Below are 21590 nucleotides of genomic sequence, written 5' to 3'. Positions count from 1 at the left end.
TCGTGTGCACTAAGGGGCAAACTCAAACAGGTTACACGAGGTTAAGGTGACTTTGAGGCTGGCTGCCCAGTCTCTGCCTTTAAACCCATGAACGCAAAAACAACCCACTGGCATTTATCAGGTCTGTAATATAATGGCGAGTGTGTGTGTGTATATATATATAGCTTTACTTTCTCTGGTAGCAAAGGACATGTTCAAATAAATCCAAAATTAAATTGGACTGGAGTTTGAGTTCTCTGGTGACTTGTTAACTACGGTGTATGGACTGAACTGACTCTGGCAGTCATTCCTGGATATGGTTGGAGCAATGTAGGACCCTGGTCAGACCCCACGTGGAGTATTGTGTTCAGTTCTGGTTGCTTCACTACAGGAAGGATGTGGAAGCCATAGAAAGGGTGCAGAAGGATTGGGAAGCATGCCTTATGAGAATAGGTTGAGTGAATTTGGCCTTTTCTCCTTGGAGCGATGGAGGATGAAAGTTGACCTGATAGAGATGATAAGAGGCATTGATCGTCTGGATAGTCAGAGGCATTTTCCCGGGGCTGAAATGGTTGCCACAAGAGGACACAGGTTTAAGGTGCTGGGGAGTAGGTACAGAGGAGATGTTGGGGGTAAGTTTTTTACTCAGAGAGTGGTGGGTGTGTGGAATGGGCTGCTGGCAACAGTGGTGGAGGCAGATATGATAGGGCCTTTTAAGAGACTTTTTTATAGGTACATGGAGCTTAGTAAAATAGAGAGCTATAGGTAAGCCTAGTAATTTCTAAAGTAAGTACATGTTTGGCACAGCATTGTGGGCCGAAGGGCCTGTATTATGCTGTAGGTTTTCCATGTTTCTATAATTTTTTCCCCTGCTGATAGCGCCCCTGTAAAGTGCTTTGGGGATATTTGTTATCTTGTGGTTGAGATAGAAATTGTACTAAATTATTGAAGCCAAAGTAAGAATAAGAAGAATTGCAGGGCAGCACAGCACGGTAGCAATGAGCACAATGCTTTACAGCGCTAGTTGTAAGATTGGGGTTCAATTCCCACCCCTGCCTTTAAGGACTTTGTACATTCTCCCTGTGACCATGTGGGTTTCCTCCAGGTGCCCTGGTTTCCTTCCACATTCCAAAGTTGTATGGGTCAGGGTTAGTTGTGGGCACTGGAGGTGTGGTGACACTTGTGGGCTGCCCAGCACAATCTTTGCTGATTTTATTTGATGCAAATGACTCATTACACTTTGTTTAAATGAAATATGACAAATAAAACATCTAGTAAATAAAGCTAATCTTAGAATATTCCATCAGTGTCGCTATGTTGATCTATCATTTGTTCTTCTGTCACCCATCCTTATCGCCTGACTCTTCCTGTACAGTCAGATATAAAGATTAAAGATAAAGGTCAGCCTTCTTGGTCACATGTACAGTGGAATTTGTCATTTGTGTCAATGACGAGCGTAGCATGCCCACAGTTTACGAAGCCTGACATGTAAATCTTTAGAATGTGGGAGGAGACGGAGGCGCCCAGACAAAACACACGTGGTCAGAGGCAGAATGTACAAACGCCTTATAGACAGCGGTGGGAATCGAACTCCGATTAGTGATTGTGCCAACTGCATTAAGCTTGGTTGTTTAATGATGTTACTAACTTCAAGCCAATTGAAATTTTCCGGAGCGAAGGTCTGTAAAGTGATGTGCTACATTACCTAGACTGACAAAAATTGATCTCAAACTCTGCATCAGACAATGTAGCACATTGACAGAAAAATAAGTTCTCATTCTGGACCTGTAAAGCCAGAGCTAAAGAAAAACAAGAGCTTCTTTTGTCTTTTCTCACACGAGTTCTTGGCCCTTGAACCATTCAGAGAGTGATGGTGCCCCATATGCCTTCATATGGAAATATGGAACAAAAACCTCCACCCTGTGCTGTCTGTTTAATATTTTGACTGTATATTTCAGTAAAATTTAGTACTGGCATTTCAGATATCATGCAGCTAAATTATCTCACCAAGGCAAGGGTAGTTTAATTTTAAGTTCAAGAAATGTATCCCTACTGAATGTCTGAGGTATCTTTTTGTACACAGAGTGGTGGGTAAGTTAGGGGCGGTTGTCATACGCAGATACGTCAGGGATGTTTTTTTAAAAAACTCTTAGATACAGGATTGGTAGAAAAATGGAGGGAGACATGCCCTTTTCTCGCTCTTGCTATCGGGTAGGAGGTATAGAAGCCTGAAGACACACAGCGATTCAGGACCAGCTTTTTCCCCTCTGCCATCCAATTCCTGAACGGACATTGAACTCTTGGACACTGCCTCACTTTTTTAATACTATTCAATGCATGTATACTGTAATTGATTTAGTTATTTATTATTATTTTGGTTTTTTTTCTTTTATATTGTGTATTGCATTGAACTACTGCTGCTAAGTTAACGAATTTCACTTCACATGCCGGTGATAATAAACATGATTCTTATTCTGAAATGAAGGGTTAAATGGATCTTAGAAGAGGTTATAGTGTTGGCACTATATTATGAGCTGAGAGGTCTGTACTCTGCTATATTGTTCTATGAATAATTTCTGAGCTTGTGCCAAATTCCGTTAATGAACCATAAGATATAGAGCAGAATTAGAGCATTTGGCCCATCTACTTAGCTCTGCCATTTTATCATGGCTGATCCATTAACCTCTCTACCCCAATCTCATGCCTTCTCCTTGTAACCTTTCATGCCCTGAGTAATCAAGAACCTATCATCCTCTGCCTTAAATACACCCAATGACTTGGCTTCCACAGCTGCCTATGGCAACAAATTCTACTAATTCATCACCTCCGGCTAAAGAGGTTCCTCCTCACCTCTGCTGTAAATGGACATCCTGCTGTTTTGAGGCTGTGCACTTTGGTCCTAGACTCCCCTACCAAAGGAAACCTCCTCTTCACATCCACTCTATTTAGGCCTTTCGATGTGAGCATGTAGCCATGAACATTAAAATTTGATTTTAATTCTGCAGATCATCCTGAAGTAAATGAAGTTCACAACAAAAATGAAGAACTTTTGACTTTTCTGAAAAATGTTTATGTTGATTCAAAAGATTATTCATCGAAGGTAAGTGTTGTAAAAGATGCCTAGCGGTGAATGTTTAACATTACACCATGGTGGTGGGGGGGTTAATTTCTCTTGTGGCCCTTTGGTTTTTGTATGCTGATATTTTTGATATGTTCTTTGTTTTAAATGGAGATAATATACATTAGGATGTGGGGTGGAGATATGTCTCTACCAAAGGAGGTGTAAGGCAATCACAAACTAGAAAATCTGCAGATGCTGGAAATCTGAGCAACACACACAAAATGCTGGAGGAGCTCAGCAGGCCAGGCAGCATCTATGGAAAGGAATACAGTTGACATTTTGGGCTGAAACCCTTTGGCAAGACGGCAGGCATTCCTTCCCTCCACAGGCCTGCGGGTGTGGCCTGTGGGCAAGGTGTAGCACCTGCTTAGCCCTCTGATCAGGTTAGGAAACAGGTAGGCTGCAGAAAGACCTAAAATGATTAGGAGAATGGGCAAGAAAGTGGCAAATGAAATTCAGTATTGGAAAATGCATGCACGTGCACTTTGGTAGAAGAAATAAATGTGCAGCCTGTTTTCTAAATGGGGAGAAAATCCAAAAATCTGATACGCAAAGGGACTAGGGAGTCCTTGTGCAGAACACCGTAAAGGTTAACTTACAGGTTGGGTCAGTGGTGAGGAAGGCAAATGCAATGTTAGCATTCATTTCAAGAAGTCTAGAATACAAATGCTGGGATGTGATGTTGAGGCTTTATAAGGCACAGGTGAAGCCACACCTTGAGTATTGTGAACAGTTTTGGGCTCCTTATCTAAGAAAAGATGTGCTGGTTCAGAGAGGTTGCTAAGGATAACTCAGGAAATGAAAGGGTAATCATACGAGGAACGTTTGATAGCTTTGGGTCTGTACTTGCTGGAGATCGCAATGAAACCTTTCAAATAACCCCACAAATAAAATTGAACAACGTTAAGTTCCCCGGCATACACATCACCGAGGATCTCACATGGTCTGTACATACCAGCTGTGCGGTGAAAAAAGCACAACAGCACCTCTTTCACCTCAGACGGTTGAAGAAGTTTGGTATGGGTCCCCAAATCCTAAGAACTTTCTATAGGTGCACGATTGAGAGCATCCTGACTGGCTACATCACTGCCTGGTATGGGAACTGTATTTTCCTCAATCACAGGACTCTGCAGAGAGTGGTGTGGACAGCCCAGCGCATCTCTAGATGTGAACTTCCCACAGGACATTTACAAAGACAGGTGTGTAAAAAGGGCCCAAAGGATCATTGAGGACCAGAGTCACCCCAACCACAAACTGTTCCGGCTGCTATCATGCGGGAAGCCATACCACAGCATAAAAGCCTGGACCAAAAGGCTCCGGGACGGCTTCTTCCTCCAGGTCATCAGACTGATTAGTTCACACTGATGTAATTGTATTTCTGTGTTATATTGACTGTCCTGTTGTACATACTATTTATTATAAATTTCTATAAATTGCCCAATGCACATTTAGATAGAGAAGTAACGTGAAGATTTTTACTCCTCATGTACATGAAGGATGTAAGAAATAAAGTCAATTCAATTCAACTCAAATGTTCCCATAACCTATAGACTCACTTTTAAGGACTCTTCACCTCAAGTTCTTAATAGTTTTTGTTTGTTTATTTATTATATTTTGCTTTTTGCATTTGCACAGTTTGGTATCTTTTGCACACTGATTGAATGCCAAAGTTGGTGTGATCTTTCATTGATTCTATTGTTATTATCCTAATATGGATTTATTGAGTATGCCCGCATGAAAATGAATCTCAGGAATGTATATAGTGACATATATGTACTTTGATAATAAATTTACTTTGAACTTTATTAGGTACACCTGTACACCTGTTTGGTAATGCATGAATTAGAATTTATTTAAATCTTACATCCATCCCACAAAGTGACAATAAAAATCTTCACGTTATGACTCTGTTGCAATGTATAGACATGTGAATTTAAAAGTCTAATGGCTCGTAGAAAGAAGCTGTTCCATAGCCTTTTGGTCCTGGCTTTAATGCTGTTTGCCAGATGGAAGCAGCTGAATCATGTTAAGTGTCTAATCGGCCAATTGTGACAGTAACAGTGCTTAAAAGCACCCAGACGTGGTCAAGACGTTCGGTGTTGTTCTGGCTAAACATCAGAATGGAGAAGAAATGTGATCTAACTGACTTTGACCGTGGAATGATTGTTGGTGCCAGACAGGTTGTTTGAGTATCTCAGAAACTGCTGATCTGAGATTTTATAGCACAACAATTTCTATTGAGAATGGTGCAAAAAAACAAAAAACTTTATATGCGTGGCAGTTCTTTGGGCGAAAATGAAGCTGACAAGAAGGTGACAGTAACTCAAATGACCACTTGTTATAACAATATTGTGCAGAAGAGCATTTCTGAATGCACAACACATCAAACCTTGAAGTGGGTGGGCTACAGCAGTAGAAGACCATGAACATCCACTCAGTGGCCAGTGTGTGTACATTTGAATCAGAATTAGGTTTATTCTCATTGACATTAATCGTGAAATTTGTTGTTTTATGACAGCAGTATAGAGCAAGACATAAAGACATACTAGAAATAATCACTAAAAGTAAATGGTATAGGAGGAATAGTGAGATCGTGTTCATGAGTTCATGAACCAAGGAGAAATCTGGCATTTGGTTTGTAAAGTGCTACCTATTTTCAGCTGAATGTTATTCCTATTTAATGGATGGGATATTTGTGATGCTGATGGGGTGGTATTTGTTACCCAGTGTGAGCTTTGCCTCTTGGCAGCAGACTTGATTATGAAATGCATCTCTGGGTTTAAGTTCCAATGCAACACAAAACTCTTTAGACCAGGGGTCCTCAACATTTTTTTATCCCATGGACCCCTACCCTTAACCGAGGGGTCTGTGGACCCCAGTTTGGAAACTCCTGCTCTAGACTAATACTCCAGTGCAGAAACAAGCAAGCAGGGAATTATTGCTGTTGTTTAGGGAATATCATCCCTCACTTTCTGTGACTAAGTACAGATTGTCAGACTGTTATATTGCAACTTGTGAACTTTGTACAACATCGATGTCAAGTTCAAGTTTATTATTATGTATACAGCTAAACAAAATAATGTTCCTCTGGGACCAAGGTGCAAAATACAGTGTATATATCACATACAGCATATAAGATACTACTGACAGATGAAAAATCCTGTAGATGTACAAGTTGGCATGAAGTGCATTTACTGTATATTATGACATCTGGTGCTCCTGATGCTGCCTCCTCTACATTGGTGAAACTCAACGAGAATTGGGGGACCACTTTGTTGAGCACCCCCACTCCATCCGCCAAGAGTGGAATTTCCTGGTGGCCAACCATTTCAATATCTATCCCCATTCTCATTACACGTAGGTCAATGGCCACCTCTTTTGCCATGATGAGGCCACCCTTAGGGTGGAGGAGCAACACCTCATATTCCATCTAGGTAGCCTCCAAAGTGAAGGCATGAATGTCGATTTCTCCTTCTGGTAAAAATTTCCCTCCCTGTTCCCACTTCTATTCCCCACTCTGGCCTCCTACCTCTCCTCCTCACCTGCCTATCACCGCTCACTGGTGCCTTCTTTTTCTCCCATGGTCCACTCTCCTCTCCTATCATGTTCCTTCATCTCCAGCCCTTTACCTTTCCCACCCACCTGGCTTCACCTATCATCTTCTAGCTGGTCCTCCTTCCCCTCCCCCCATCTTTTTATTCTGGTGTTTTCCCCTTCCTTTCCAGTCATGGGTGCAAGGTTTCGGCCTGAAACGTAAAATTATTTACTCATTATTCATTTAAATGTTTATTCATTTCCATAAATGCTGCCTAACTTGCTGAGTTCCTCCAGCATTTTGTGTGTTGTGTCTTATTGACTTATTCATCTCGAATGCCAGTTTTATTGACTTTAACAATGGTTTAGAAGGCTTGTGTAGTGAAAGGCTTTTAGAAGTAGCTTTTGAACCTGTAAAATTGTAAAAGATAAACCCTTATAACAGCACTGTTATTTCTTTATACTGTTTATCACTAAGGACCCTAGTTGATAGACTAGGGTAGAGAGCCTGATTATTCTCACTCCACCCAGTTCCACAGCTTCAAATTATATTGAGTTTTCACCAGTCACTGACAATTCAGTGTGCGGTAGTGAATGTAAGTTGGTTTATGATTGTCGTATGTACCAAGATACAGTGAAAAGCTTGTCTTGCATACTGGTTGTATAGATCAATTCATTACAATATTAGAAAGTTTTTAACAAGAACAGACCACTTGGCCCAACAAAGCTTGCCAAATTCCAACTCACATCGTGTGTTGAAATAACTATCGAGTTCAGAATTACAAGTCTCTAAGGTACTACACTCAACTACACAACTAGGTAGTTTATTCCGTGTGTCCACAACACGATGTGTAAAGAAATGCTTCCTGATGTTATTCTGAAATCTCCACTTCACCAGTCTCCACTTCTGGCCCCATGTCCTTTATGTTAGATTAATTTTGAACTAGCAGCTGGCATCCACCTTAACTATACCCTTAATGACTTTGAAAACTTATATCATGCCTCCTCTCATTCTACATCTATTTTGGCTAAAAAGATTTAATTCTTAAAATCTTTCTTCACAGCTCATACCCTGCAGACCTGGAGTGAGTCTGGTTGCCCTTCTCTGGACTCACCAGTGCCTTAACATCCCTCACACAAAATGGTACACAGTACTCAAGGTGTGGCCTCACAAGCGCATTATACAACTTAACGAGAGCGTCTCTAGACTTGAACTTCACTGAGCGCATTATATAGCCCAATATTCTATTAGCCTCCCTAATCGCTTCTGTGCATTGTTTAGATGTTGATAGTGATGAGTTTACTGGGGCGCCCAAATCCTTCTCATACAGTGCACTTTCTAACTCAAGACCCCCCCCCCTTATATATTTATATCTAATGTCTCTACTTTCTATATGTAATATTTTACATTTATTTACATTAAATTTCATCTGCCATTTATCTGCCCACATCTGGATTTTGTTTAGATCTAACGGTATTGATTCTGCTGCTTGAATGTTATCAGCCCATCTAACCAATGTTGTGTCATCAGCAAACTTTACTAGTTTATTTGTTATGAGCTTATCCAAATTATTGATTTAAGTTTAAAAACAGCAGCAGCCCCAAAACCAACCCCTGCAGATCCCCATTTTTAACATCTTCGAGGTATGAAATTGATCTCACCATAATTCACTGTTTTCTGTTTTTGAGCAAATTCTGCACCCATTCGCACCACCTTACCCTGAATCCCTATCTCCTGTAATTTGATTATTAACCTCTTGGGAGGTACCTTGTCAAAAGCCTTCTGAAAGTAAATGATATCAACCACTCTGTTGTTATCATAAATGTTAGTTATCTCTTCATGGAACTCCAACACATTAGTAAAACATGATTTCTCCTTTCTGAACCCATGCTGGCTTTCTGCTAATATGCCTGTTCTTATTAATTGCTTTTCAACTCATTCTTTATTATTGTTTCCATTATCCTACCTATGATACACATTAAGCTTGCTGGTCTATAGTTACCAGAGTTAACTGAGAGAATGTTAGCCCATTCCCAGTCTTTAGGGATTCCACTAGACTTCAATGACTTTTGAAAAATACATGTTAGGGGTTTGTATATTTAGTCACAGACCTCTTTATTACCCTTGGATATATGTTGTCTGGACCCAGAGATTTATTAACTTTCAGCCTTTTCAGCTGAAGCAGAACCTCACTTTCTAAGATCCCTAAGTCAATTAAAACAATCTTATTTTGTCTCTACACTTACTGGCATATTGCTAACATCTTCACAGATGAATACTTCAGCAAAATATGAGTTAGTCCTTCTCTGCATAATTTGACACCTCACTATTAATCCTAATATACTGAACTTTCTCCTTGACTTTTGCTACTGAAAGTATTGAAAAATCTTAGGGTCAATCTTAGTATTATCAGCAATATCCTTCTCAACCTGCCTTTTGGCAATCGGAACTTCCCTCTTGACTATAGTGCTCATATTTTCATATATCTTGTGGTTAACATCATTACTGTTTTTTTTGTATCCCTTATATAGCTGTCTTTTCTTCAATAAGTTTTATGTGTATCTTTATTCCACCATGTAGTTGATCTATTGTTATTTTTGCTTCTCTTGACCTTGGGTATGAACATTTCCTGCACTGTGCTATTACCTCTTTAACTTGACCCTGTAGTTCCTCAACGGACTCAATATCATGCAGCTCCTTCCACCATCTGAAGTTTTTACCACATCAGCACAAACTTTGCCTTTCTGAAATTCAATTTAATGGATTTGGTTATTACTAAAATACTTCGAAAAAAACTTTGAGACTAAACAATTTCCGTACTCAAAATTCTATCCTGATTGTTACTGAATATCAAATCTGGACAGGCCTCCCTTCTTGTTGGTGCATTAACATTCTGGGTCAAAAAACAATCATTGAATGACTCAATTAATTCACTTTCCTATAATCCTTAGTCACTGGGTTCTCCCACTCAGTAAAGTCTCCCGTAACTACAACATCACCCTCAGAACTTGCTTTCTTAATATTGTGATAAAGTTTATTAAAATCACCATCAGCATTAGAGGGTCTATAACATACACCCATTATTATTCCTTTGTCTTGGTAGTTTTCAATTCTCACCCAGACATCTTCCTTAAGTCTCAGTTCATCTCCTTTCATAAGTAACCTCATGTTTAAATTCTCTGTTATGTATATGGCTACTCCTCCACCTTTAAGATCTTGCCTATCTTTCCGAATTAAAGTATATCCTTTAATAATATATTCATCACCATCTTCTGAGGTCAGCCAAGTTTTTGTTACTGCTATTATATCATTCACACTTGCATATAATTCCAGCTCATTTATTCTTAATACTCAATAGATAGTAGGTGCAGGAGTAGGCCATTCAGCCCTTCGAACCAGCATTGCCATTCACTGTGATCATGGCTGATCATACACAATCAGTACCCCATTCCTGCCCTCTCCCCATATCCCTTGACCCCGCTATCTATAAGAGCTCTATTTAACTCTCTCTTGAAAGCATCCAGAGACTTGGCCTCCACTGCCTTCTGGGGCAGAGCATTCCACATATCCACCACTCTCTGGGTGATAAAGTTTTTCCGCATCTCTGTTCTAAATGGCCTACCCCTTATTCTTAAACTGTGGCCTCTAGTTCTGGGCTCACCCATCAGCAGGAACATGCTTCCTGCCTCCAGCATGTCCAATCTCTTAATAATCTTATATGTTTCAATCAGATCCCCTCTCATCCTTCTAAATTCCAGTGTATACAAGCCCAGTCGCTCCAATCTTTCAACATATGACAGTCCCGCCATTCCGGGAATTAACCTTGTGAACCTATGCTGCACTCCCTCAATAACAAGAATGTCCTTCCACAAATTTGGAGACCAAAACTGCACACAATACTCCAGGTGGGGTCTCACCAGGGCCCTGTACAGCTGCAGAAAGACCTCTTTACTCCTATACTCAATTCCTCTTGTTATAAAGGCCAGCATGCCATTAGCTTTCTTCACTGCCTGCTGTACCTGCATGCTTGCTTTCATTGACTGATGTACAAGAACACCTAGATCTCGTTGTACTTCCCCTTTTCCTAACTTGACTCCATTTAGGTAGTAATCTGCCTTCCTGTTCTTGTCACCAAAGTGGATAACCTCACATTTATCCACATTAAACTGCATCTGCCATACATTTGCCCACTCACCTAGCCTGTCCAAGTCACCCTACATTCTCATAACATCCTGACATTTCACGCTGCCACTCAGCTTTGTGTCGTCAGCAAATTTGCTAATGTTACTTTTAATCCCTTCATCTAAGTCATTAATGTATATTGTAAGCAGCTGCGGTCCCAGCACCGAACCTTGCGGTACCCCACTGGACACAGCCTGCCATTCCGAAAGGAACCCGTTAATTGCAACTCTTTGTTCCCTGTCAGCCAGCCAATTTTGAATCCATGTCAGTACTCTGCCCCCAATACCATGTGCCCTAATTTTGCCCACTAATCTCCTATGTGGGACTTTATCAAAAGCTTTCTGAAAGTCCAGGTACACTACATCCACTGGCTCTCCCTTGTCCATTTTCATAGTTACATCTTACATTGCTGATATTTTTGTCCTATTCAGACCCATTTTGATATTTTTGAAGCCTATGATAGATTTATGTCCTAATATGTTATTCTCCACTAAGTTGTTTTTTGAAAAGTTGTGAACAGCCTATTCTACTTCCCCTACCCTCCCATTCCCTAGTTTGAACAGTCCTCAACTAACTGAGGCATACATCTGCCATCATCTGCTCCAATGTCCCATAAACCTATGCCCCTCTAACCTGCACCATGCATTAAATCTTCTAATCTCCTCTATCCTACCTGGAATGGCACGTGGCACAGAGTTCTGACCCTGAGCTTCCCACCTTACTCTTTGAATTTGTCTTGCTGAAGTGACAGCCTGCCGTTACCTATGTCATTTGTTCCAAAGTGGAGATTGACTACTGGATTCAACCCAGCTCTGCCAGGAGCTCATCTACTTGTCCAGCAAGATCTCCTACTTGTGCTCCTGGTAGGCAACACACTGTACGAGTCTCCTTGTCAGTACATACCTAATTCTCAAACCCTGTGATACTGAGTCCCCTGCTATCAGTACCTCCTTTTTACGGGGTTTAGATTTAGCGTTATAGAGTGTCCTGCGGGGCTCCTCTGTTCTGCCTACCACTTCATTCTAACTGTAAAGCAATGACAATGCAGAATCAGACCATCAGAAGAGCAGAATTAGGCCATTCAGCCCATCATGTATGCTGTGTGACAGTACAGCAAAAGTTCAGTGCAGCTGAACAGTATGGTGCAAGGTCGCAATGAGGTAGATTATGAGATGAAGATGAAGGTACTTGAGGACAGAATGAGTGCATTCACCTGTCTTTTCCATTTCAGTAATGGATTGGTACTTTCATGTGCCTTTCAAGGAGAAATGCCATCCTCATCTTTCAGTTTATCTGCCTCCACTGCATTTGCTCTCAGGGTGAGACTTTTCATTCCAGAACAACTGAGATGTCTTCATTCTTCAAAGAATGGGGCTTCAATTCTTCCACTATCAATGCTGCACACAATCGCATCTCTTCCATTTCATGCATGTCTGCTCTTAACCATCCTCCCGGCACGCTACCAGGGGTAGGGCTCCTCTTGTCCTCACCTACCACCCCACCAGCCTCTGCATCCAGCACATAATTCTCTGTAACTTCTACTGTCTCCAATGGGATCCAGCAGATCTACCCCCCCCCCCCCCCCCCCACTCTCTGCTTTCCACAGGGATTGCTCCCTGTGCAACTCCTTAGTTCATTCGTCTCTCCTCATTGATTTCCGTACTGGTGCTTATCCTTGCAAGCAGAACAAGTGCCACATGTGCCCCTACTCCTCCTCCCTCACTACCATTCAGGGCCCCAAACAGTCCGTCCAGGTGAGGTGACACTTCATCCTGGGAGTCGGTTGGGGTCAGCTTCTGTATCCGGTGTGGCCTCCTGTATATAGACCTGTCAAAATGGCTGTTATGTGCTGTAGTGAAAAGGAGAGCTGAGTATGTAAGTCTCTGCTTACCAGTACGTAGCCTCACGTAGTGCCTCCTGACTGGCAACACACAGAAACTGAACTCCTTTTGGACTGAGGCTGAAGTGTCGAGGACGCGGAGGTCTGGCCCATGCAAGCAGGCCCACTCATGCCCTAGTGCTCATGAACCAGATCCCCAGCTATGGGTAAATAGCTCCTTGTGGGCAGCTTCAGGAGAGATGAAGACGACGGAAGTAAACCCAGATAGCAAATCTGGAGTGGAGCCCCCAGAGTGGCTGGACGTCATTGAAAATTCTTCCGGGATCTCCTGCAGCAAAGCTGGTGCCAAACCTATTGCTTTATAAGCTTTCCTTTGGAGTGCCCTGGTGAGGCAGAGAGAGGGGGATTGACAGCTGGGCATCTCAGGGTCTCCATGCCTTCAGCCCAGACTTAGGATCATCACCCATTGTCCTTTGAGACAGACAGATGCCAGCCAGATTTGGAGACCACTTCACCAAGCACCTTCTCTCCATCTGTTAGGGATCTCCTGGTGGCCACCCATTTCAATTCTACTTCCCATTCCCGTGCTGACATGTCAGCCCATGGCAGGGTCCTCTACGGCCAGGATGAGGCCACGCTCAGGTTGGAGGAGTAACACCTTATGTGCCATCTGGATAGCCTCCAACCTGCTGGCAGGAACATCGATTTCTCAAACTTCTGGTTATTGCTCCTGCCCCCACTTCAGCATTCCCCATTCCTGTTTCTCCTTCTCACCTTGTCTCCTTACCTGCCCATCATCTCCCTCTGGAACTCCTACCCCTTCCCTCTCTTCCATGGTCTTCTGTCCTCTCCTATCAGATCCCCCCTTCTCCAGCCCTTTATTTCTTTCACCAATCGATCTCCCAGCTCTTACCCCTCCACCTTTCCCCAGTTTCACCTACCACCTACCACCTTGTACTTCTTCTTCCATCTTCTTACTCTGACTTCTCCCCTTCCTTTCCAGTGCTAAAGATGGATCTCAGCCTGAAATGTTGACTCTTTATTCATTTCCGTAGATGCTGTCTCACCTGCTGAGTTACTCCAGCAATTAGTGTGTGTTGCTTTGAATTTCCAGCACCTGCAGATTTTCTTATGTTTGAAATGTTGTGAAATCTTGTGAGGGGATTTTTTTTTCATTTGATTTTTTTCCTCTTGTGTTTGCCTTGTAGTTTGCTTTGTTAACTTAGAACATACAAAATTTGGCATAGACTGGATGGGCCAAAGAGCCTGTTTCTGTGCTATAGTTTTCAATGACACGATGCTTGACCCTTCCCTCCATTTTTCTATCATCCATGTGTCCGAAGAGTCTCTGAAATGTCCTTAATGTACCTGCCTCTAGAACCACCCTGGCAGGGCGCTCCATGTACCCACCTCTCTCTGTAAAATACATCCCTATAGATAGCTTATATCTGAAATTGTATCAGCTGGTTGTAATGAACTTAAAACGCAGCTGCAGGACGTGAAGCTATCTACAGAAAACAGACCAAAAATGGACTGGAATCTGGAACCCTTTGACAATTGATATAATTTAAAGATTATTTTAAAAACATATACTTCAACCCATCACCTCTGCTGGGGCACAGGCTTGTCAGAGTCCTCTGTCCTGGGCCAGTCTTTTAAATTGCCCCCAGGTGTAGCTCATCTTCAAAGACCCTTACTCTCCTAGAGATGAAACCTTTGGACCTACTGGTGGCATTTCTGTAGCTCTGGGTTTTTGCGAGAAGTGGTTGTTAGCCCCCTGCCCAACCTTCTCTGTCAGTCATGTCTGGGACGGTCCATTGTAGAGTTTTAAAATCCAGTGTTGAGGGGATTATTTTACTGCCTCGTAAATCAGTTTGTCTGGTTTACTGAACTAAACAACATAAATCTGTGCTCTTTTGAAGAAAATACGTGTAATTTCTAGTTAAGTCCTTATGTAATATACCAATTTATCTTATCGGTTATGGCTAGCTCTGTACATGTACATCTTATTTCCGTTTTTGTTCATGAGTTGTGGATGAGGGTTTCAATTAGACTAATGTTGAGGTTTTCTTTGTGTAGGCAGGGGTTCCCAGCCTGAGGCCCTTGGACTTATGGGTTAGTGGTAAGGGACCCCTGCGTTAAACAAAGGAGGCTGAGAGGAGATGTTTAAGACCGTTGAAGCCAGTGGATGAGGTACATGGAGAGAACGTGCTCTCATTTAAGGATGAGGGGCACAGTTTTAAAGTATTAGGAAGCAGTTATTGGGGGAATGCAAAGAATGGTTCTGATCTTGACTGTGGGAATCGTGGAAGTGAAGTAATTCAGAACTTTTCATTAAGAATTGGATAGGCACTAGGTAAAATAGTTTTCAGGGTATCGGAGAAAGAATGAGACAATAGGTCAGACTGTTTTCCCCTGCAAAAAGCCACGAAATAAATAACCTCGGACCTCGGTTCTTGTGTGGACCAGCCTTCGTGCCACAGCTTCGCCTGTACCTGCCATCTGAGGGAGAAGGCGCCGCAGGTGATGTGTGAGAGAACACAGGCGCAGTGAGAGCACTGGAATTCATGCTGTGTTGGGGGACTGGCCCGTGGAGGCTGGCTGTCCCATTGATGCTCCCTGGAAGACCAGCTGGATTGCCTTCATCAGCAGCTGACCCAGTACGAGATGAGGAACTGCTACGTGTTTTACATACAGAAACGTGGCTCCAAGACAGCATGTATCATCAATCTTCAGGCCATGCCATTTAGGGACTTAGTGCTAGTATATTTTGTGACTTTATGTGCTGGGTGCTCTGTGTGACTGTATGTACTATGTTTTGCACATTGGCCCCAGAGGAAAGTTGTTTTGTTTAGTTGTGTGCATGTGTCTCCTTGAATGATTCTATGCTATGTTTTGTAGTTGACAGTCGTGCTTCTATTGAAAGCTGTTGTCTAAAGATGTTTTACTAGTGTTGTTATTTTGTCTTTCCAGAACGTTCCAATCAATGAGACGTCCAAGCAGCTGCAGGAGTACAGATTTCCCAAAGTCACTTTGAATCACGACCCAGCAGGCATTACACAAGTTCCAAAAGGCAAGCTGAGCATTGTGGAAGTTCTTGCTGTTATCAACAATCACAAACTCCATCCCGAAGTATGGACTGCTGAAAAAATAGCTGAAGATTACAGTCTAGAACTTAAAGATGTTAAAGGATTGCTGGAATATTTCAAACCCTTCGAAATGAAAATTCTACCTCCAAAGCAAAAGAACAAGGGACTGATATCAACTAGGTGATAATGTGCACAATTTCAGTCAATATATTTTATAAAAAGGGTACCAAATGTTATTTTTTTTATTTATGATGTACAACATGTGCGAGTAATGGAAATGTTATGGATATTATGTCTAACATTTTAGACCTATGCTGTAATGTGTGTAAATTGGTGTAGAACTGCTAACCTGTCAATTAGTCCTGTGCGCCATGGTAGCGTACCAGTTTGATGCCATTACAGCCTGGGGCTTTCCAGATTCAATTCCGGCACCGCCTGTAAGGAGTCTGTACTTCCTCCCCTTGAACCTTGTGGGATTTTTTCCAGGTGTGCTGATATCTCCCACAGTCTAGAGACATACCAGTTAATAGGTTAATTAGTCATTGGTAAATTGTCCTTTAATTATGTCCTGTATTTAATTTGGTGGGTTCTGGCCGGAAGGGCCTGTTCCATGCTGTATCTCTAAATAAAGTAAAACATTGACACTACAGTTTAGTGTCAGTTTGCATTGTGTTTCAATATGGTGTTCACTAAACCTGTGATCAAAACATCAGGTGTATCAAACTATGGCATTGATAGGAGACCCGTAGAACATTACAGCACAGAAACAGGCCTTTTGGCCCTTCTTGGCTGTGCCGAACCATTTTTCTGCCTGGTCCCACTGACCTGCACTATAACCCTCCATACACCTCTCATCCATGTACCTGTCCAAGTTTTTCTTAAATGGTGAAAGTGAGCCTGCATTTACCACTTCATCTGGCAGCTCATTCCACACTCCCACCACTCTCTGTGTGAAGAAGCCCCGTTAATGTTCCCTTTCAACTTTTCCCCCTTCACCCTTAACCCATGTCCTCTGGTTGTTTTTCTCCCCCACCTAGCCTCAGTGAAAAAAGTTTTGAATCTCTCATTATGTATGCTGCAAATATGCTTGCAGGTTTCTCCCGCTATCCGAAGGTGGAGCGTTCCTATGAAACTGTTTGTAACCAAAATGTCGTAAAGCAAAGAAGCAATTACCATTAATTTATATGGGAAAAAATTTTGAGCGTTCCCAGACCCAAAAAATAACCTACCAAATCAAACCAAATAACACAAAGCCTAAAATAACACTTAACATATAGTAAAAGCAGGAATGATATGATGAATATACAGCCTATATAAAGTAGAAATATTGTATGTACGGTGTAGTTTCACTTATCAAAATCGGGAAGACAGCGAACCAAAATCAATTTGGAGAAAAAAACGGCACGTACATGCGTACGCACACAACTGCCCGCACAACGCTTCACGGTCATCATAGTCTTTCTCGGGGTAAACACATGTATAAAGCGGGCATCTTTTTTTTGTAAAAGCGAAGATCCTCTTTGGTTAGCGAAAACAGGTACTAATGTAGGTCTTACATAACAGCGAGCTGTCGTAAAGCGAACGTTCGAAAAACGGGGGCCACCTGTATTTGCTACACATCCTGCAGATTTATGTAAAACACCAATAAATTAAAAGTGAAATGGAGTTCATTGCCAAGTGCACAAGTACATGTATGTACAGGTGCAATGAAAAACTTATTTGCAGTGTCATCACAGGTACACAGCATCAAACAAGCAGTAGTCACAAGAACAAACATTAATTAAAGACAAATTATACACAATTTTTACAACGAAACATAACTGGAACAAATAAAATTCCATTTTAAGTTACTGTGGTTGTTGCTAAACTGGTGATTAGGGTTGTGCCAGTCAGTTCAAAAACTGAAAACTTGAACCTGGTGATGTGGGGCTTTAGGCCTCTGTAGCTCCTGCCTGATTGGAGCTGTGAGATGATGGCAAGTTCCATTTCATAGCTGTGAACAGATAATGGAGCCTGTCCTTTAAGTGCCGTATGGGTAAAGGTGGCACTTTATAGATGTGATGCCGTATTTGCCCCTCGGGAGCACGTACCAAATAAAATAATTAAAGCACTATGGAAGTAGTCCTCAGTCCCGATCAACATCCTCAGCCAAAACAACCGAAGGTACTTACCTCATTGCTCTTTGTGCCCCTTGCAAATTTGCCTTGTTTGCTTCTGTTTCAATAAATTTATTATGTATATATGTATGTATAGGATCTGATTTATTGTCACACATACAGTGAAAAGTTTGCATATCGTTCATACAGATCAAATCGTTATGCAGAACGAGGTAAAGCAGTGAGAATGCAGAATAAAGTGCAGCATCTGCAGGGAAACAGTAAGGTGCAAGTTAGCTTGTGAGGTCAGGGGTCTATATACTTATATTTGTATGTTTTTAGGCAATCTTTGTTACATCAAGTGGTTCTGAAAGTTACTGTATAGTCCCTACTCTCTCATAATATTTCATGTAAGGTATCATCCTTTGGATGATTGTCCAATTTGCTGCATTCGAACATTTTTTTAATGGTGGCTATATAAAGTAATCCTATCTATATATAGCCAGACACAATATTTATTTGTTCAGTGTTTTATAAGATTGCTTTTATATTGGGTTATATTGATATATATTTTGATTTTTCTGCCGCATTGGATCCAGAGTAATAATCGTATGTGTTGCTTGGATTTCCAGCATCTGCAGATTTTCTCCTCTTTGTAGTGTTCGTTATTCTTCTTTCCACTCGTACTGAAGAATGACAGTAAATGAATCTTGAAATCTGAACACATTTAGTGGGTAGGTGATAAAAAACATTGAAGTGACCAGTAGAGGGAGCAGTTTGATAGTATATTCAGATGAGTACTGTCTGATTATCAGAGGAAGGCTCAATTAACAGGTTTTACTGAACTTTTAATTATTTTCTACACTACATTTTAAGTCGATTTTGTGATAACCATTGTATTTTAGTTAAATTTGCAAATGTGGAAAAGAGAATATAGAAATTTTAATGTTGATTTATGGAAAAAGCCATTTTGAAGCCACTTCATTGCCAGTTACACATCCCTGATTTCCAACCTACAAAGTGAAAAATGAATAAGGTGTTGTCTGCTTCTATATTCTAGTTTGACACAGAGAAAAGCAAAATGGGGTAGGTACTGGGGGTTAGAAATTAAAATAGAAAATGACCAAAATCTTAGCTAGTGAGACTGCATCTATGAACAACTAATATTCTACTTTAATGACTAGAAAAGGTTAGTTATAATAGGATTTATGGCAATATAGAACCAGTTCAGCACAGAACAGGTCCACAATGTTATGCCAACCTACAGTATATAAACCTACCCCACAATCAATCTAACCCTTCCTTCCTACACAGTCCACAGCCCTCCATTTTTATTGCGTCCTTGTGCCTACCTAAGAGTCTGCTAACTGTTCTTAATGTGTCCGCCTCAACCACCACCCCTGGCAGCATGACCCAGGAGCCCAGCATTCTCCATCTCGGACATAGAGGTACAGCACAGAAGCAGGCCTTAGTTATTCTAGTCCATGCTGAAAGCATTTAAAAACCTCCTCCCATTGACCTGCACCGGGACCATAGCCCTCAATACTCCTACTTACCATGTGCCTATACAAAGGTTGCTTAATCACTGAAATCGAGCTTGCGTGTACCACTTGTGCTGACAGTTCATTCCACATTCTCATCCTCTGAATGAAGAAGTTTCCCCTCATGTTCCCCTTAAACTTTTTACCTTTCACCCTTAACCCATGACCTCTGGTTGTCCTGCCTAATCTCAGTGGAAATACCTCTGTCAAATCTCGCCTCAATTTTCAACATTCTAAAGAATAAAGTCCTAACCTATTCAATCTTTCCTTATAACTCAGGTCTTCCAGACCCGGCAACCTCCTTGTATATTTTCCCTGTGCTCTTTCAATCTTACTTGCATCTTTCCTATAGGTAACTGTCCAAAACTTCACACAAAACACTAAACATCTCTAAACTTTCCTCCGCTCGCATTAAACAGATGTCGCATGGTATTGACCATTGGCACTCTGGCAAAAGGTGCTGGCTGTTCACTCTGTCTGAGCCCCTCATAATCTTATACACCTCTTCAATTTGCTTCTCACATTCCAATGTAACTTCTATCATTTAATCTCCTCTTTCTATCACTTTTATTAATTCCTTTCCTTTTCCTGTTCCCTTCCTCTGCACTTAACAGAATGCTTTATATCACTGCAATATTTTACAAGATATTAAAAGTTATCACGTGAAATATAAACTATTTATCTTTCTACAAAAGCAGTCTAGCATCCCAATTACTGCCATTATTTATCCAAGATAGTTTAATGTCATTTCCAGTACACAAGTGTAAAGGAGAATGAAATAATTGTTACTCCAGGTCTGATACGGCTAAAAAAAAACACACTAGGATAAAGAACACAATTTAAAAAACACTAAGTATAAAGATTTAAGATAGCGTATGTACTTAGATTGATTGTATGTCCACAAACTGACACCAGGCTGTACATAAGGTGACTGACAGGAAAAGTGGTGGTGGGGTGGGTCAGTGGGTGGAGATGTTTCTTTCAAATATATGATCAAAACTATGCATTAACGATAATCCTCCATTCATAAACTGGAAGTAGGTATTTTTTCATTATAGCACTCTTGTGAGAAAGGCAACAGCAGCTGTTCACACGTGTTAGGGTTTCCATGTGCTGCACAGGGGTATTATTGCAATCAATCTGATACAGAGCCGCATTTGCTCTAGAGCTATTAAAATACAAACTTCACAGCATCTTAGAAGTCTCTTCCCTCAGGCAGTTAATCTGATCAACCATTTTAGTTACCCCTCCCCCACCCCCCTATCTATTTCCTCAGTCACTGCACTGTAAACACTTAACATCACTCTAATGCTGTTTGCATTGTAAATACATGCAGGTATTTATAAATTTATACACATTTTATTACATATCTGTACTTAAGCCTCAAGTTTATTTTTTGTATACTTTATTATAATTGTCAAATGTTGTTTTTTGTTGCTGTATTGCACAATATGCAATGAAAAAACATTCAACAATTATAAAAATAAAGAATTATATAAAAAATAAACTTACAAGTTAAAATACAAATACGGGAAAATGTGCATAAAACATGAGCAATTCCTAATATATGTACAGTATGTAAATGTTTATGGCAGATACAGTCGATCAAACTCTTTGATGCAGTGTCACATTGGAAGATATGAGTAACACACAAAATGCTGGAGGAACTCAGCAGGTCCAGCAACATTTGCGAAGGGGAGAAAACAGGTGAATTTTTGGGCCGAGACCCTTCATTAGAATTGGAAAGGAAAGCAAAGAAGTAACCAGAATAATAAGGTGGTGGGTGGGAAAAGGACGATAAAGTAAGAAGCTGGGCAGTGATAGGTGGAAAAGGTAAAGGGCTGAAAGAAAAAGGACTCTGATAGGAGAGAAGAGTGGACCATGGAAAAAAGGAAGGACAACAAAGGGAGATAATAGGCAGCTGAGGAGAAGCGATAGGAGGGGGCCAGAATGGGGAATGGATAAAGGGAGAAGGAGCAAGATGAGAAGGGAGAAACTGCTAGAGTTGAGGGAAATTGTTCATGCTATCAGGTTGAGGTCTATCCAGAAAGATTATGAGGTGATGTTGCTCCTCCAACCTGAGGGTGCCCTCATTGCAGTCAAGGGAGCCATGGACTGACATGTCAGAATGTGCAGACATTCCTTTCCAGTCTTGATGAAGGGTCTTGGCCCAAAACGTCAACTGTTTATTTCCTTCCATCGATGCT

The 21590-nt window shown here is 41.2% G+C and overlaps 1 protein-coding gene across 1 annotated transcript in view; it reads left to right on the top strand.

The window, feature by feature from the left end:
- Window positions 1-16395, top strand: part of ndufaf4 (NADH:ubiquinone oxidoreductase complex assembly factor 4) — a 16877-nt gene extending 482 nt beyond the window's left edge. Inside the window, exons 2-3 of the mRNA XM_073057513.1 lie at window positions 2985-3079; window positions 15631-16395. Coding sequence (XP_072913614.1) covers window positions 2985-3079; window positions 15631-15930 — 395 coding nt within the window. The 3' untranslated portion in view covers window positions 15931-16395. The remainder of the gene's footprint in view (window positions 1-2984; window positions 3080-15630) is intronic.
- The last annotated feature ends 5195 nt before the right edge of the window (window positions 16396-21590 follow it).

Source organism: Hemitrygon akajei, chromosome 9 (genome assembly GCF_048418815.1).
Source record: "Hemitrygon akajei chromosome 9, sHemAka1.3, whole genome shotgun sequence".
Taxonomy (NCBI): Eukaryota; Metazoa; Chordata; class Chondrichthyes; order Myliobatiformes; family Dasyatidae; genus Hemitrygon; species Hemitrygon akajei.
Note: the sequence above shows the minus strand (reverse complement) of the source record. Positions and strands in the feature narration are given on the sequence as shown.